This window comes from Dromiciops gliroides, chromosome 3 (assembly GCF_019393635.1).
Source record: "Dromiciops gliroides isolate mDroGli1 chromosome 3, mDroGli1.pri, whole genome shotgun sequence".
NCBI classification, from domain to species: Eukaryota; Metazoa; Chordata; class Mammalia; order Microbiotheria; family Microbiotheriidae; genus Dromiciops; species Dromiciops gliroides.
The window spans coordinates 306,395,453-306,414,656 of record NC_057863.1 but is presented as its reverse complement, the minus strand read 5'-3'; the positions used below and the strand labels follow the sequence as shown (position 1 = coordinate 306,414,656).

General features: G+C 35.5%; 1 protein-coding gene across 4 annotated transcripts in view; it reads right to left on the bottom strand.

The window, feature by feature from the left end:
* Nucleotides 1–260: 260 nt before the first annotated feature.
* TFG (trafficking from ER to golgi regulator) overlaps nt 261–19,204 on the bottom strand; it is a 37,461-nt gene continuing 18,517 nt past the window's right edge. The window contains exons 4-9 of one of the 4 annotated variants that reach the window (XM_043993252.1): nt 11,220–11,366; nt 9,582–9,749; nt 6,579–6,707; nt 4,572–4,664; nt 1,974–2,014; nt 989–1,125 (exon numbers count right to left, since the gene is read on the bottom strand). In XM_043993252.1, the coding sequence (XP_043849187.1) occupies nt 1,980–2,014; nt 4,572–4,664; nt 6,579–6,707; nt 9,582–9,749; nt 11,220–11,366 (572 nt within the window). In that variant the 3' untranslated portion in view covers nt 989–1,125; nt 1,974–1,979. Of the gene's footprint in view, nt 1,126–1,973; nt 2,015–4,571; nt 4,665–6,566; nt 6,708–9,581; nt 9,750–11,219; nt 11,367–19,204 lie in introns of all 4 variants that reach the window. The other 3 variants (XM_043993251.1, XM_043993249.1, XM_043993250.1) reach the window with 3 other exon arrangements.

Below are 19,204 nucleotides of genomic sequence, written 5' to 3'. Positions count from 1 at the left end.
TGTCATGGAACATTTTGGCATAGTTTTCTGATGAAACCTATGGATCCCTTATTGGAATGCTTTCAAATGAATAAAATAAAATGCATAGAATTTACAAAGGAAATTACTGATACACAGTTTTTAGGGTATTTAGAAAACTGAATTTCTTATCAAGAGCTTTCAGACATTTACATGCAAGAAGTGCATAAAAGGAAGTTAATTCTTCTGACTCACCTTTTAAAAGCATTACCCCACTGTCTGGATTAAGACAAGACAAATAATGAATTCGATCATTTTATTAGCCATTCAATGTCAATGTTACTATTTTTACATAATACCTAGTTGTTTTTTTTCTCAAAGGGATCTAATTTAGTACATCATGTTAATAGTAAAAACAAGCCAGAGAATATGGCTAAATCTCAACCAACCTAGCATTTTAATATCCTCTGGACAAGGCAAGCTAGAATTCAATCACTTTACACACACACAGGGGTAGTGTTTCAAAATTTAAAAAAAACAACAACAAAAAACTAGGAAGCTGATACAATTTAAAGCATGGGGGAACGAAGATTTGTTTTGGTCTTTTATTCCAGCAAATTATACTTTCAATTAACAGCAACAGTGATACCATAAAGAATGCTCTGCCTTTTTTGGGGGGAAGGGGAGATTCTGAACTTTAATACAAATTAAAAGTAGTACTGAGTCTGTTGGGATGGAAAGTAGCTAACAGCTGCATTTACCTGTAACATAATCAATAAGCAGCTGAGTTTCCCTATCGATAACCAGGTCCAGGCTGGGTATAACCCTGAGTAAAAGGAGGACGGTTGCGTGCATAAGGGTTAGGCCCACTTGGAGGAGGAGTCATAGTACTTCCGGGAGGTGGAGTATAGCCCGGTCTTGGTTGATAGGCACCTGGCTGGCTTTGAGCCATTCCAGGTTGAGAGGCAGGGGTATAACTGGTAGGCTGAGAGGCTTGGGTAGTGTAATTCTGTGCAGGGTAACTGCTCGCCTGGTACTGCTGAGGAGGTTGAGCAGAAAGTTGTTGCGGCTGTCCAGAAAAGCCAGGAGCTGGAGGCTGAGAAGTTGGCTGCTGAGCATATCCTTGGAACTGCTGAGGAGGTTGGGGTCCAGCCTGCTGACTGTAGCCTGGTGGAAAAGTAAAATAATAACAATCTATATATGTGTGTGTGTGTGTGTGTGTGTGTGTGTGTGATCTGATTAATAACTTTTAACATAAGGGTCAAAAGGCCTTTGTAGTCAGAAAGACTCTCCACAGATTAACAAACTTAGACAAATAAATCACAGGCATTTGTAACAAAGCAAGCACAGTAGCAAATTACATCTTGCATTATTTCAAAAACCAAATAATTATCAAATGCTATGTAGCAAATGCACTTGCAGAAATAGAAAACTCATTTTAACTACAAATTCCTTTTGTAAAAGCTGAAGCCAGTGTTCATTTCTTTAGTTCAATTATTATGTTATTTTAGAGGGAGATAAAGGAAGGGCATTAACAGAAATGTCATAATATAGTAAGTAGGAAGACCTACATAAAAGCAATGTCATATATCTCATTTCCTAGTGGATCGTCGTAAATGTGAACCTACAGAGCGTTTGCAAAAAATAATGTATTGCAAAATTAAGAAAAGCATCACAGTTCTGTTGGATACATTTTATGATGGCAATGAGGTATTGTTTACTCTTTCCTGTAAGCCATAAAAACTCACATTTTGCTTAATTTTTAATTTCTTAAATATTTTCATAATTCCTGAAATATTAGCACCTTTCAGAATTAACATCTGATATTTTACCCTTTTTAGTTTAAAATTGTAATTAGCATACATGCACTTAAATGCATGAAAATGCTACCCCACCCCCATCAACATATGTATTCATAATTTACAACATGTTCCCATAGGATGTGATTTGTTTTTTGTTTTTTAAAAGAAAAGTCTGCTTCAACTGAAAGCTTTTATCTCTACTATGAAACACACCTGCAGCTACTTGCAATGAAACCTCTCCATTGACTGGGATCCTGTCAGCATTAAACACCAGATACATAAGAAAATTATTAAAATACGCACAGCCCTGAACATAAAATAAGGATCGAAGAATTCATTTGAGTATATTCTGAACTCACCTTGAACTTGGGTTCAAAATTTACTCATGAAAGAAACCTTTTGGTAATAGTCCATGAAAACCTGAAAATGGCCAAGGGTCAAGAGGATACACCCACCAATGTGTGTCAAAAATGTCAAGTCAAAAAGCATCAGTTTCATATTTCCACAATTTATGCTCTCCACATTGGCTATTGTTAATACCTTTTGATTTGTTAAATAAAAGAAAACTAAAGAAAATTGGGAATATAGTGATAGGCCTTTCTTTAAAGTAAATAAATAAATAAATTTCTTAGGGACTAAAAGGGCTCAGAACACCAAGACTGACTCTAGGCCTCTGAGAGAACTTTTCTATAGCATACATTTTTCCTTAGTATAAAATAAACGGAAAAATCCAAGTTTTTTATCCATGAAGTAAAAAAAAGATGTTTTGTGAGCCTCTAACTGAATACTAATCAAATTTTTAAAAAACTTTGACTTTATGAGCTTTTTCCAATTATTACAGAAAACTAGTTTGACTTTTATAATCTACTTTTTAAAATTCAAGGCTGGGAAAATAACATAAGATGCCTGAGAGAGAAAAGATAGTGGGACCAGTATATTAAGTAGGATGACAAAAATATCCACTCTGTATAAAAGGTTTTGAGCAAAAAGAATGGAGTAAAGTGTATTTTCTGGTTCTTACTGCTCAATTCAAAATGTTTATATTTGAGATTTTCTTTCTTTTTTTTAAGTCTAGAAGCATCCATTAAGGCAATCTATCATTAACCATTTGCCTGAGAGGCAAGAAAACTAAAAAACTTAATAAATGCTTGACTGACAAATTCCAACTCAATTTCTATAGAGAAATAACATAAGTTTTCTCCTTTTCAAAAAACTTATTGGTGAAGCTTAAAGGAAATGGAATTTTTGCAGCTTCTTAGCAGTATGGTATAGTAGAAAAAGTACATGCTTATAAGTGGGGCTGCACAGGGCTTAACTCTGACACTAAGCAATTGTATAACCTTTGGCAAGTCACCAAATCTCACCAGAACCCAGATGCCTCATCTGTAAAAATGAAAGTGCAAACAGATGATCTTTAAGGTTTCTTCTACTTCTAATATTACATGAAATATTTAATTAAAATTTGCATTATTTCAAAAGAATTCTTAAAATAGTATAGTTTTTTTAAAAATTACATTTAAAAGGGTTTAAAAATTTTTTTTTCTGTGCCACAAAGAAAGACGTGGCAGCTATACAGTTAAATTGCATTACAGCCAATATTACTATAATGAAAATCTCTATACAACCAAAAAAGTTAAATTCCTGTTGATGTCACATTTCATCAAATGCCTGAGACTACTAAATTTCAGAACAAAAACTAGACAACACCCTGCTTCATAACAGCATTTAACATTTGGCAAATTATTCTGTGTTCAACAGCTTCATTTTCTATGACACAGTACAATAATAATAAAACACTAAAGCCAGTACACGTCTCCCATCGTCACTAAAGATTTAAAGCTGAACACCTAAGGTCACCTAATTCCAAACTCTCATTTTACTAATGAGAAAACTGAGGCCTAGAAATGTTAAGTCACAGGGCCAGTAAGGGGCAGAACCTGTATCTGAACTCAAAAATTTTCATTTTAAATCCAATGCCCTTTCCACTAAGCCATGTTCCAACCCCAATAAAAGTTATCATCTGAATTATAAAACTTAATTGCAGCTTTCCACTAGACATTTATTAAATATAATTAATTTCCATGCCTAGGGTAAAACAAAACCTATAATCTATATTTTTCCTCTTAACTAAAAATACTTATTAAATGTGCCCATTTCAATCTACTTTGTATGTATAACTTCTGTTCTAATTTCAATTGTTTCAGAAAATTTGTTAAAAATCTAACTAAATTTATGGAATCTGAAGGTTAAATCATTTAGTGAGATTAGCCTTTCAAATATTGGATTATCAGGAAAAATCAAGCATACTGGTTTCACTGTGACAAACCAAGAGGATTCAAACTAGATAAACTTATGGAAATATTTGAAGGTGATAAGGTGAACTGGATTTTTCCTTTAAAAAAGTATTAAGTCATCTAAGATTGTGAGAGGCAGTCTCCTTAGTTGTGATTAATTTAGTGATAAGTTCTTGCTTCCTGCAAACTAGGCTTTTCTGATATGTCATGTGTTCAGTGATTTCAGTGAAATTAAACTTTATTTTGTTGTTTTTAAACCATTGCTAGAACCAGTAAAACGTGTGTTTGATGCTCTTACTTAAGTCCAAATGAACTGCTGGTTTAAAATACATGGAAAGTATTAGAAATTTGAAAAAAATACATTAAATAATGTTCTTCACCACAATAATTAAGTACAAAGTAGTGTTACATGTATTTCTGAAAATAAAATCACAGTAAATGTAAATGTAAAATTCAAGTAGTTAAAATCAGATACCACTGAAACCATAAACTTAAATCCCTTCTATCAGCTGCTTACCTGAATACTGCATACCATACTGTTGTGGAGGCTGAGCCTGTGGCTGCTGAGTACCATAGCTGGCCTGTTGTTGGTATTGCTGATACATCTGACCTACACATTAAAATAGAAGAGAAAAACTGTAAAGTTCAACAAACATACTCAAAACATGAATAGTTGATATTCCTAATGCTTTCATCTCCTCTGATCCTGACAACACCCTAAGGCTGCTATTATGCTCATTTTATAAAAGAGGAAACTGAGTCTCAGAGAGGTTTAATAGTTGGAGCCCTCGTCACCTGTCACCTGGACTGCTGTACTAGCTTACTAACTGGCCTCCTTGCCTTGAGTCTCTAGCTTCACTACAATCCATCTTCCACAGAGGAGTTTAAGTGTTTCTCCTCAAGAACAGCTCTGATCATGTCACTACTCAAACTCTAACTGCTCCCTATTGCCTCACTACTATAGAATACAAAACCCTCTTTTTGGCTTTTAAAGCTCTTCATAACAAGGCCCTAGCCTATCTTTCCAGTCTTATCATCCATCACTTCTCTTCCTACATTCTATGTTCCAGCCAAAAGGGGCTCCAAATGTGACACTCCATCTCTCATCTCAGAGGGATGGAGATTATGGATGAGCAAAGCAGCCTATACTGTCAGACAGAGCTCTATCAGTTAGCTTTGCTCAAATTTTTTGTTGTTGTTATAAGGAAAGGTTAAATGTTAGAAGAGTCAAGGGAAATGAACAGTGAAAAAACAAAAGGTCAACAATAAAACTAAAACATTTAATTAACCAAAATAATATGTAAACAATCCTATTTCCTTCATGATTTTGATTCAAGCATTTGGTATGTATCTTGGCTAAAGTCAGTCAATAAGCATCAGTGTTTATCAACTTAGTAGACACCTGGTGCTTCTGCTTGAAATAATTTTTAAAAATCAATTTCAAGAGATTTTAAAAACAGCAGCTTTTATTTCTAACAGGAGATCTTATAACATCAATAAAGTATTTTCTGAAGTAGCAAAACTAACAGCTTTGGTAACAAAGCTATATTACCAGGTTTAGGTAATAATGGATATGTTCCCTAAATGAAAATCTATTGTTCCAAAACACACAGAAATGGTTCTACAGCACTAATCAGTAGCATACTTTAACAAGGTCACTTTGCATTAGTAATGGTATAATGTAAAAGTTCCTACATGTCATACTAAAGACTTAAATCCTTATCAAATAGAAATCTCAAATCCTTGGGACAGAACAATTGTATTATCATTGTTTGGTTTAATGTAGTATATTTATTTCAGGTGAAAACGAATGGTATTTTAAAAACCATCCTTCCAACTGTTCATCAGAATGCAAAATTCTTGAAATAGGAATTTTGTTAAGTGATATTTATGAAGCTCTTATAGATTTGAAGTGCTTTAAATGTGATTTTCACATATCACATTTTTACTGGCTGCATAAAGCTCCACTTGTGTTTCCTCCTTGAATCAATATCTGCCTCTACTAATTCATAGTACTCTAGTAATTTATGCTCTGGAAGTTATAACTGAGTGATAGAATGAATAGAGGAAAGCCCTAAAATCTAGGGCATGCTAATAATTCCTCCCCACCCATCACCAAGTGTCAATTCCCAAAGTTTTGCCCAGAACTCATTCTAGTATTCAATGGAACAATAAAAGAACTACCCAAGAACATAAGATGATTTCAAAAGTTACAAAATGATTCTGTGCCATAAAAAAAGAAAATCAAATGGATGGTTTCCTGCTACCTTACCCCTCTTTACAAAATGAAAATATACACTACCACCCGGCTTTTAAAATATATAGCTAGAGCACCACCTGGTGTTTTCCTGTAGAATATTAAAAATAAAATTTAAAAACTAACACTTACAAAGCTTTTAAATCTATTCATAGTATTTAGCTAGCAGTGCTCTGAATATACCATAAATATAATTCTAGTGATTTTTTCATTTTAAAACTGTGCTTAATTTCATCATTTAACTTATTTTTTTACCTTCAATCTGACCTGCCTGTGTTTGAGCTCCTGTATATGGTGGCTGTTGGGGCTGAACACCTGGTGGATGAGCTACAGATGAGGAGGAAGCAATGCTATCTGGTGTTCCAGAACGTTCTTCTGCAGGAGCACTGGGTGGTCCTGAAGAATGATGAAAAGTATAATTAGAACCTAGCATAGAACTCTGCACATACCAGGTGCTTAATATTTCCTTCAAAGCAAGTGAGATACTCAGGGAAAAAAAAAAGAAAATTAAAGGAACTATATTTCAAGCTTAAGCCTCAAGTAAAATCTTTTTTTAAAGGTGCCATATATGTAACCTTAAACTATTAAAAATGTCAGAAAAATGCTTTCAGTATACTGAATGGATCTTCAATGGAGGATTTATAGAAGGATAGATGGACAAGAATTGCAAAGGATTAGAAGGGTCTGAAGGGTTGTATTTTGCATCAGTGGAAGGAATAGTCACATTAATAATATCATAGATTTGCTTAAGAACCAAGTATTTCCTTCCTTCAACTTTTAAATTTTTTCTTTACTTGCTGTTTTCCAAGCAGTTCCAGACTATGTTCCTAAACTCCCCCCTATAAGAAGCAGCAGCTATCTCAATGTCATTATTACACTATTCCATCACTCATTCTGACCAAAGGAAATTCAGACTGTGACAAAATCAAGCTAGACCCTGAGAGAGGTAGTTCCACTGACCTTGAAGGTAAAAAAATTTGTTTTAAATAATCCTTAGAGATCTTTTCTGAGGTAGGCATACAGCCCTGAAATCAACCTGTCTCTTTGCAATACCTCTCAGGTTCACCTTTTGATAGTCAACACCCTAATTCAGGCATCACAACATACCTATATTATTAGTACAAAAACTTCATAGATGTTTTTCTAGGCAGTTTCTCCTTACTACAATCCAATATATATTTACTCAAAATAAGTGAGTCATATCATGCCTCTACCTAACAATTCAACAGTGACTATGTTGACTAGAGTATGAAATCTAAACTCTTACAATCCTAATAATTCAAATCACACCTTCCACCTACCATCACTGTAGCAGTTAAGTTTGCAGTCTACATTTGTTCGTTTACGCTTTAGCTGCTCTGCAAATGTTTCTCAGGAAATCCCATCTCCTATGATCGAGATTAGGAATCACGTTCTCAGATTTAGCTAAGAAAATATGTGTAATTTGTAAAACGGTTAGCTCTCCTACTTCAAAAAATTTATAAACAGCAACTGTTCTTTTAATTGTTTGTTTCATATGATGAGAAATATATGAAATGGGATTATTTAAGAGAGAACTGTATATGCAGGAAAGGGAAAAAAGAGACTAAGAATGTTTTTGACCTGGAAATTTGGCTTAAATATAGAGGAGCTCCCAAAAGCAGAAGACAACACATTAGTTTTCCCTTGCTATGATTCTAAAGTAAGCTCTTAATATAGTTCAAATTTTAATCAATAAACAAATATTTATTAAGCACCTACCATGTGACAGATACTGCAGGTTAGCACAGATAGTGAAGAAACAAAGACAACCATGAAACAATCCCTAAATTCAAAAAACCTTACATCCTATCAACAAAAACAACATGTACATATACATAGAATACATACAATTATATATATAATTCATATATATATGTATATACATATGCATATGTATATATATATAATCCATATATATATACATATATATATGTATACGAAATAAATAAAAGATAATTTGGGGGAGAGGAAGAAGAGAGAAAGGGGGAGACAAAGAAATGGAAGCACTAGCAGCTGAGGCTATCAGAAACTTTGAAAAAGAGACAGGGAGTCTAAGAAACAGGTGAGTAGGGGAGAGAACTCCAGGCATGGGAGATAATCTGTACAAAGGCAAAGTAAGAAGAGATGAAGTATTGACTGGGATAGGGAGGTAGGGCAGCCAGTAGGCAAGTTTGGCTGGACCACAGACTGGATGGAAGGGAGTAATGTATACATTACTCTGAAAAGGTGGACTGGAAGCAACTTGTAAAGGGCTTTAAATAATAAGCAGGGGAATTTGCAGTTAAACTTAGGGACAGCAGGGAACTTACTAGAGTTTAAGTAATGGGGCAACATAATAAGACCTAGACTTTGAGAAAATCACTTTGGCAGATGAGTGGAAGATACAGAGAGAAGGGGAGAGACTTGAGGCAAGAAAACTAATAGGCAACTGCAATAGTCTAGAAGACAGGTGATAAGTCCTGAATAACTATGAGTAGAGAGAAAGAGACATATGGGAGAGATGCTGTAGAGGTAGGAAAAGTAAGATTTAGCATCTAACTGGATATATTATCTGCTTAGATAGAATGAGGAATCAAAGATAACACTGAGGTTGTGAACCTGGATGACTGGAATAAATGGTGGTACCCTCAAAAAAATAGGCAAGTTAAGAAGAGAGGTGGATATGGGAGGAAAGATGTGTTATTATCTGGACATGCTGAGTTTAAGATGCCTATGGGACACCCAGTAGGACAGGCAGCTGCTGACTTGAGACAAGGGGTCAGACATCTAGGGTTAGATATATAGCTCTGAGAATCACAAGCAGAGAAATTACAATTAAGCTTGTGTGAGTGTATGTGTTCACTAGGAGAATATAGAGGAAAAAGAAAAAACAGACCTCACACCAGTGTTAAAGGTACAGGGATGATGAGTCAACAAAAAAGACTAAAGAGCAGTCACACAGACTGGAGGAAATCTGGGAGAGCAGTGTCATAAAAACCCAGAGAGGAGAGTATCTCGGAGGAAAAGGGAGTCAAGAGTATAAACTACTACAGATAGGTTAAGGAAGAAGACTGAGAAAAGGAACTTGAATTTGCCAATTAAGACACCAATGGTAAAAAAAATAGTTTCAGTTCAGTTGATGAGGTCAGAAGCCGGAATGCAAAGCGTTGGGGGAGAGGGCGGTTGAGGGGAAGAGAAGCAAGAATAGAGGAAGCCGAGGTATCAAACATAGATAGTTTTTAATTTGCCTTTTAAAACATGCATTCTTACCTGAAACCTGATCATCTGTCAGACCAAATGCTGACATGACATTTTTGTTGATTTCGTCTTGATTTTTTAATGGATCAAAAGCAGACATACTTGCTGCCATCACTTGGGTAGATTGTTTGCCTGAAGAATCAGAAGCAGTGGGTTTTTCTTCCCTACTATCCACAGTATCTAAAGGATAGATAAGGAAGAAGATTAATTTTCATTTTAAATATAAATAATAATACGGGTATAATATTTATTACTAACATAATATCTTTAATAAAGTTATAGGAAAGAGAAATGTAGCATACTTTTTACTCAGTGTTTTTTTAATCGCATATTTTAGATCAGGGAATTTTAGAGGTGGCAAGGACTATATGTGAACCACCTCTCTCATTTTATAGAGAACACCAATGTCCCATAGAAGTAAAAGACTTATCCAGTCACAGACCAGAATTACATGACTAGTTTTCTTTCCATTTTATCATACTGCCTCTAGAAGAAGTTTCATAAAATTATCAAAAGCTAACCTTGAAGAGTTCAATTTAAGTTTAAATTGCATAGGAGTCTCATTCCACACCAGACAGCTGTAGCATATCCAAGATACTATACATTTAACAAAGTTATTCTTCTATGTAAAATAAAAATAAAACATCAACATCTTGAGTTTATACTCTACTTTTTTCTAAAACGGTCAGGGTCCTCAGTGGGTATTTATTCTAACAACCCATGAAAAGAGATACAGGACAAATATTGTTTACATTTTATATATGGGAAACTGAAGTGCATGCAAGCATCTGTACACATACACACTAATAGCTGGCAATCATTGATGATAACCTCTTGGTATCCTATAGTGGGATAAAAACAGGCTTATTAGCAACAAGAGTTCTGTCAAAGGAGAAGAAAGATCAAGACTTTTCCACATTTTATTATACACTAATTAAAATATTGCAAACGATATTGAAGATTGTTCACTGATCTTTCATTATAATATCCCCTTCTAGATGACACAGAATTCATTATGAAGTAGTCTACCTTAAATCCCATTCAATATGGTTTATTACTGGTACAAAAAGAAGGGTCTCACAACACTATTCCACCTACTACAATCGTAATACACAGGCTGCTAAGAATGGTGTTACTGTGAGGCCCCAAGATATTCTGTTTGTTTGTTTGTTTGTTTGTTTGTTTTTAGGCAATGGGGGTTAAGTGACTTGCCCATGGTCACACAGCTAGTAAGTGTTAAGTGTCTGAGGCCGGATTTGAACTCAGGTACTCCTGAATCCAGGGCCGGTGCTTTAACCCCTGCGCCACCTAGCTGCCCCCTGCCCCAAGATATTCTGATGAAGAATTGTAGCCCAAAGTCATTGTAACTGACTAATTACTATAGTCAATTACTTACAGAGTATCTATTATATGTTGTTAAAGATAATAACTTTTCAGGGAGGGAAATGTTCATAAAACAGTTTTCCTTTATCTTCATGGAGGCAGATGCCTGATACATATAAGTTGAGGAAACTATAGGCAAATGACTTCATCTTTTAATGACAGATAAATCATAGGTCTGGATTTAGGGGGTAAAAAAGGGCAGCAGAGGAAGGCAGTGTCTCCTTGGTATATAATCACAAGACAGAGAAAGACAGGTTCACAACCTACCATTTTCAGGGAGACTGGTAGAAGGTCCAGGTTCAACAGGTGGTTCTAAACAATCCAAGAGACGATTCACTTTGTTTCGAAGTTCTATCAGTTCTCTACGGAGATATTTTACCTGACTTGATTCAAGAGGCCTTGGCTGCCCATTAACTAGATGGGAAACATCAATTTACTTAAAATTAGTAAGGAGTATTTTGCCCAAGCCCAATGATCACCAGCATCATAATATAAAATCTAATCAAGTGTTTTAAAACATGAAACCACAATCATACATAATATTTATGTCACAGGGATTATGAAGATTTGACCTGCATTTTCACTATTTTAGGGAATTCCTAGATGAAGAAACTCCCTCTGCTAATGCAGGTCAGCAACTTCTCTGTAATTTAGAGTCTAGAAGAAATGTGTCAAATACACAACTCTCTCTTACAGACACTAACAAGTGCTGCTGAAACCAGATTAAAATATAATTGGGAAATATTTACCAAAATAAGTAGAAATACATTAAAATATAGATGTTAATGTGTACCCACAGGAATCCTAACATATGGTTTAGTAGCCCTTATTTTATCTAACACCAGTAGCCTAGAGAACAAATAGGTTAAGTTGCCCAGGGTGACAACGCGAAAATGACAGAGGCAGGACCTGAACCCAGGTCTTCCTTGTTCTGAGACCAGCTCTTCTATCCATCATGACAGGGTGCTTCTCCTTCTGAAGAAGAGTAAATAGCCTGCTCTTCTTATTTTAAGTTATTTTTGTTTATAATCAGTTGCTTTTCAAAAGGAAACTGACACATAATCCCAATGAAAGCATATGAAGATTACAGGTCACGTTCTAGAGCAGAGGTGTCAAACTCAAATAGAAAGGGAGGCCACTAAACCATACATAAGGATTCTTGAGAGCTACATACTGACTTTGAAAAACACATTTTAAATATTATCTGCATTTTATTGTCTTTTTATATATGTTGTTACATGTTTCCCAATTACATTTTAATCTGGTTCCAGACACACTTGGAAGTGTTGTGGGATACATGTGGCCCAGGGTCTACATTTAACAACCCTGTTCTAGAGCAATGAATCTAGAAACCTTAAGCTCCCTATATAACATCTACAGACAATAATGTGTTAACAAATGACAAATTTTAAAACTCTGAGGTTATGGAATAAAACCAGTGCAACACAAAGAACAAAAAGAGTAGAGCTGATATAAATACTTCCTTCTATCACCTTATAGAATGAAAAGGCTTTCTTAAATTGCACATGTAAATACATACAAAATCATTAGTAAGACTGAATTTGATCAAACTTCTACTTATGGATTAACAATCTCATTTAACTATTCATTTATCAATTTGAAACATTTATATATCTCTTGTAAAAGTTATATGCTGGGGGCAGCTAGGTGGCACAGTGGATAAAGCACTGGCCCTGGATTCAGGAAGACCTGAGTTCAAATCTGGCCTCAGACACTTGACACTTACTAGCTGTGTGACTCTGGGAAAGTCACTTAACCCCTGTTGCCCCAGAAAAAAAAAAAGGTATATGTTGGGGCAACTAGGTGGCGCAGTGGATAGAGCACCAGCCCTGGATTCGGGAGGATCTGAGTTCAAATCTGGCCCAAGACACTTAACACTTACTAGCTGTGTGACCCTGGGCAAGTCACTTAACCCCAATTGCCTCACCAAAAAAAAAAAAAACACACACACACACACACAAAAAGTTATATTATGTATATTTTCAGAGTATATGTCAGAGAAGACCTGGTTTCTCTCCCATCAATAGTAACAGTGACTATGTATAATGTTATTTTTACTTTCCTGCAAAATAGGTAGCTATTACTATGCTCATTTTATAGTTGAGGATCAACACCACGTATCAAGAGCCTATTCTGATCCAGAGAGTATACTAGGCACTGGGTATATAAAGTAAAAAACAACAACAACAACAACAAATAGTCTCTGCCCTCAAGTAACATGCTCTTATCATGGTGGGAGAAAATAATGGGGTTTTGGGACTTCCAGAGGCTCCCGCTCGAAGGCCTAAGTCTGGAGCCTTGCCTGATCTGTTTAAGAGCCAGCCGAGTGTCAGTAAAGTTGGGCCTAAAACTCTAAATACAGACAATAGAGGTTAAAACCACAACTACCTGAAAACCTTTCCCCCCAGAGGGTCTGTCCTTTGAACTCTGACCTCAGCACATACTACTCATGGACCACCCTCGAGTCCAGTAAACCAATAGATTTGAATGATGCTAGCCAATTAGCTTGGAGTAGTATATGAGGGGTCCTGCAGACCACAAAAAGCTTACTCTCTCTCACGTGCTCTCTTGGCCTGAGACTCGGAAGAGGCAGCTGAGCCTCTCTCTCTTTCTCTTCTACCCTAAGCACGTAGGGCTTCTGAACTTTCAGAGCCATGTGTTCTCTTTACTAATATTTAATATGCTTTAATAAATGCTTAAAGCCCAAAACTGGTGCTATAGCCTCTAATTTATAAGTAGCAATATATCAGAAACCCCAGCTAAGTTCCCTAAAACTTGGGACATAGATAAGCACCTCCATATAATTTCAAACGACACAATGAGAACCAACATGTACACATATAATATATATAAGGTAACTTGGGAGGGAGGGTCATTAGCAATAGGTTGAGGATATCAGAAAAGGCTTCATTTAGAATGCAGTATCTGAGCTGAGGAAACGAATGTTTCTAATAGGAGAGGATAAAAGTCAATCCAAAGGACTGAGGTGACCGATGGAATGTCGTGTGAGGAATAGCAAGAGACCAGAAATGGGCTGTACTAGAGAGAAGGAAATAATGTCTAATGAGGATGAAAAGGCAGGTTGGGGCAAGGTTGTGAAAGACTAAATGTCAAACAGAAGTTTAAATGTTCTCCTCAAGAAAACAGAGAGCCCCTGAAGTTTAATCAGGAAAAGTAGTGGAAGCAAAAGGGGCAAGAAACAAAGTCAAATCCATGCTATGAGAAAATCTCTTCAACAATTGTGTGGAGAACGAATTATTAAAGGAAAAGACTTGAAGCAAAGAGACCAATTAAAAGACTACTACTGTAGTCCAGTACAGAAATGAAGAGGGCCTCAGGATATCCTACTGAATGTTGTCCCTTTCAAAGTAGTCACCTTGGGAAGCTATTCCAATGAACTTAACTCAAAATATTTTTTAACTTCTTTTGGAATTGCCTTCAGAACCAGTATACAAGCCAAACAAAAATAAAGCACATTTCATTTTCTTTTCCTTTCCTGAATTTAATATAGTGCCTGGCCCATAGTACATAAATAATAAATGCTAGTTGACTTTCCCCACAATGGTACTGATCATGCTGATCACTCATCTAGATCACCAAATAAAAACTTGAACCATTAAGCACATTCAGATAATACAACAAACTCTAGAGACAATTTCAAGAAAGGAGTTCCACATGTGTTTCAAACACTGCAATTATTATAACAAAATGTATGATTTCCTAAGGCGACTACTGCAAAGACAACATGTGAATGTTTGCTGTTATGTTTAAAAGATGTCAAGTGTCTTTACAACACATCCAGAATTATGAAAACAACTTAACTGGCCGTTTAAATTAATAGTTGGTTGGCCATGTACTTTCAAATGCCAAAGAAACACATAAAACAAAGAAAAATAAAAAATAACTTTTACTCCCATGTGCCCCATTTTGCTTACACATGAAGCGGAGGTGCCAGAAAGCAGGTGGAAGGTGCTAAGAATCAGTCTTTTTTTTTTTTTTTGGTGGGGCATTGAGGGTGAAGTGACTTGCCCAGGGTCACACAGCTAGGAAGTGTCAAGTGTCTGAGGTCAAATTTGAACACAGGTCCTCCTGAATCCAGAGGGTGCTTCATCCACAGCACCACCTAGCTGCCCCCCAGAATGAGTCTTTAGACTATCTAAAAGCCCTACTGATATTCAAAATGTGAAATCTGAGGGAGGCAGCACAGTGTGGTGGGGTAAAGTACTGGATTTAAAATGAGGTCATCTAGATTTGAATCCCAGTTTAGTCATTTTCTTCCAGTGTGACTCTGGGGCAAGTCAAAATCTTACAAAAATGAATGTTGAAAACTATCTTGATATGGAATTGGTAAAAAATAAAATAAAATACTATTTAAAAAAGATTCAAATCCTGACCCCACTGAAGGATCTAGAACCTAAATTTTTCTCATATTTAAATCCGGGAATAGCACTAGATTTCTTTTCTAATCCCTTCTAATTGTCAAACGTATGATCTGGTCATACATGGATCTACATAAAAGTAAAGGATCATTTTAAGAATAAAAGTTGTAGAGAGTCTAAAGAGCTGGCTTCTGAATGAGGAAAGATCTGGGTTCAAGTTCAGCCTCTCACACAGTGGGGCTGTGTGTGGGTGACTGGGCAAGTCACTTAACCTCAAGTTGCCAATAAGGCTATAAGACTATAAAGGTGCTGCTCTGTATGTAAAAGTGAGTTTCATCACCAGGAGTTCCCCATACCAATAGTCAAAAAAGCATTTTTTTTAAAGAAAAAAAAAAAGAAAAATTGTACTATCCATTTTTATCTGCATGTGAAAAGAACTTTTTTCAAAAAGCCAATTTATTAAAAAGCTAGTATTTATCCTTACATTTAAATAAAAAAATGTTTAAGATAGGCCTTTATTTTGGTGGGGAGGGAAGGAGAACAGCAACTCCCTTTTACTTTAAACACAATTTAAATTCCTCCACTGTCTTCCCATCCCTGATCTCATGTTCTGCTAATCCTCCACAAACCTTCTGCTGATTGCTAACCCCTACACAAAACTAGTTCACTTCCTCCTGCATACTTCTTATGTATATGCCATTCCCTTCACCTGTAAGTCTTTCTTAACACTTTTCCACCAATATCTACTTTTAAGGTTTTTTAAAATTCTTTTAGTTTTAAAAAAAAATCTTTTTTGATATGTTCACTTCTCTACTTTGGAACCTCCAATGTTAATATGTCCAACTCCGAATGTGTAAAATGATTCAATATTTCTTTTCCCCTAAAACTTATTCCTTCTTAACTTTCTAAATATCTAGTGATGACACCATAAGTTTTCTAGTCACTCAGGCTCATATCTTTTGTGTCATCCTCAGCTTTTCACTCTCCTTCACTCTACCACACATGTATTTTGATAGGCTGCCATGTCAATTCTCTCTCCATCTCACACAAGGACCACCTAGTTCATGTTCTTCTTACCTGAACTATCCCAAGAGGCTCCTAAATAGCCTCCCTAAAATCAGTCTCTCTCCTTTACAATCTATCCTCCACACAGCTGCTAAACTGACATGACTAAAGCATAAAATGAGCTGTGTTACTAACTACTCTGCCAAGGCTGCTCAGAGGTTCCTCACTGCCCTTTGAATAAAGCACAAATTCTTCTGTTTGGCACTTACAGCCCTTCAGAAGGTAGCTCTAGCTTTTCTTTTCAGGATAATTACCCATTATTCCCAATAATGCACTCTTCACTCTGGCTGGGCTGGTCAACTTGTGGTTCCCAATAAATGCCATTCTATCTCCCACCTCTATGATTTATATAGACTGTACCCCAAGCTAGTGATGCTCTCTTCTCACCTGTCTCATAGAACCTCTCCAAAGTTTCACTTAGGCAAAGACCACCTTCAAGAAGCCTTTCCTGATTCCTAAAATTGTTAGGTGCCTTCCTAATTACTGTGAATATATTTTGTAACCATCTCGTATTTACTTATCCACTTAATCCATATTTTATCCCCCTACATAGAATGAAAAGATCCTGGAGGGCAAGGACTGTTATCATGTTTTCATTTGTATCCCCAGTGCCTAGCAAAGAGTATAGCACACACCCATTATTTAATATATTAATATACTTAATATTAATCCATAGAATATCTAATGTTAATATATCAAGTAATGAACATTTATATATTAATATTAATAACATTACATTCCTTTTCCACAAAATATTTCCCTTAATATTATCTTTTTCACCATCAGAGAAAAAGTATCATTAAACTTCTATTTTGTACCATCCCACCCTTGTCATACTGCAAAGTCATCCTTGTCAACAAAGAATGCTAATTTGTTTTTAGTTGTCTCCTTCTACCAGATTTTCTTTTAAAGTGCCTTCTGGCAAATTATAACTACAACAGCACTATTTCCTCAAAATAAAGGCTTCAAAAGGTAAATACACATATGTATTTTGGTAACATTTTCATTAGGAATGTATAGAAAATAGAAATTGAAGGTTGGCAACATGACACTCCAACCCATATGAAAATCACTGTGAGAAATATTTAATTTGTAATTCTGATTTTACTGATCTGAATAGTTATCTGTACCCTTGTTTTAACTAAACAATATCCTAATTTTTTTTCACAAAGGAAAGCTATCACTCATAAGGTACCAAAACAGAGGTTATCAATAATTTGAGCAAGTAACCTAATGTTACGATACAACTATCCAAGTCTGGAATACAGAATACAAATATAATTCATTACTAAGTCTTATTTTGATAGTTTTATTTGCAAATAATTGTTAATGAAAAGGGAAAAGGACCCATACGTATAAAAATACTTATAACAGCTCTTTTTGTGGTGGCAAAGAATTGGAAATCATGGGGTTGCCCATCAATTGGGGAATGACCCAACGTAGTATGAATTGTACTTTGTACTATAAGAAATGATGAGCAGGATTAGTTTCAGAGAAATACATAAAGACTCGTATGAACTGGAGCAAAATTAAGAACCAGGAAAACATCATCCACAGTAATAACAACATTATAAAGATGATAAAAAGTGAAAGACTTTGTTACTCTGATCAATACATTGATCTAAGACAATGCCAAAGGACCCATGATAAAAAATGCAATCCATTTCCAGAGAGAACAGATGAATTCTTTATGTATACTTTTTTTTAACTTTCTTTGTGCTTCATGCTTTTTATTGTTTAGAGGTTGTTGGATTGGGGATTTTTGGGGGGGGCAACATGGTTAATATGGAAATATTTTTTGCATGACTTCACATGTATGACTGAAACCATACTGCTTGCCTTATCAATGGGAGAAAGAAGGAAGGGAGAGAGGGTGAGAAGCTAGAATTCCAAAACATTTTTTAAAAGAATGTTAAAAATAAGTGGAAAGATAAATGAATGAATAAATGAGTGAATGAATGAAAAGATGTTTATGCATTAAAATGAAATGAAATAATTTTCACTCTCTGGTTTAAAATTTTTCAATGCCTCCCTAAAACCTCCCAAGTAAACATTTTAATTGCTTTTAAATTTGACTGAAGGCAGTCAAGGTACTCAGCCTTTCTAGATGTCTCCTTTCCTCTGTGCATTCTAACAACCAAAATAAATTCTCTTGCCCCTCACTGCCACATCCCTTTAATATATACCCTGTCCCTTTTCTTTCAATCATATAATTTGGAACTGAAAGGGACCTTCAGGATTTATTTAAATTATGTTCAGCACATTCAGCTTAAGAACACAGAGCAGCATATTTGTTTTTTACAAAGATCTTGAAAGACTGCCCTTTCACTTACAAAAGAGGAAGGTGGGGCTAAGAAATATTAAATGATTTACCCAAGATCACAAAACTAGTTAGCTAATGCAAATAAGTCATTAAAAAATTTGGTGGCTAAAAGGAAAAGCTTCAAAACCTGGAAAAATCTACATAAAAAGAAAAGCTCATTCTTTAGTAGTCCTGGATAAATGAAGTATCACCATATTATTTTAAAATTATAGGGTTTCTCCTGGAGGGTCTTACGTGAGCTGATGATGAGTGAGATGAGCAGAACCAGAAGAACATTGTACACAGTATCATCAACATTGAGTGTTGACCTACTGTGATGGACTATATTCTTCTCACCAATGCAATGGTACAGAAGAGTTCCAGGGAACTCATAATAGAAGAGGATCTCCAAATCCAAGGGAAAAAAAGAACTGTGGAGTATAGATGCTGATCGAACCATACTATTTCTTTTGTTTTGGGTGCTG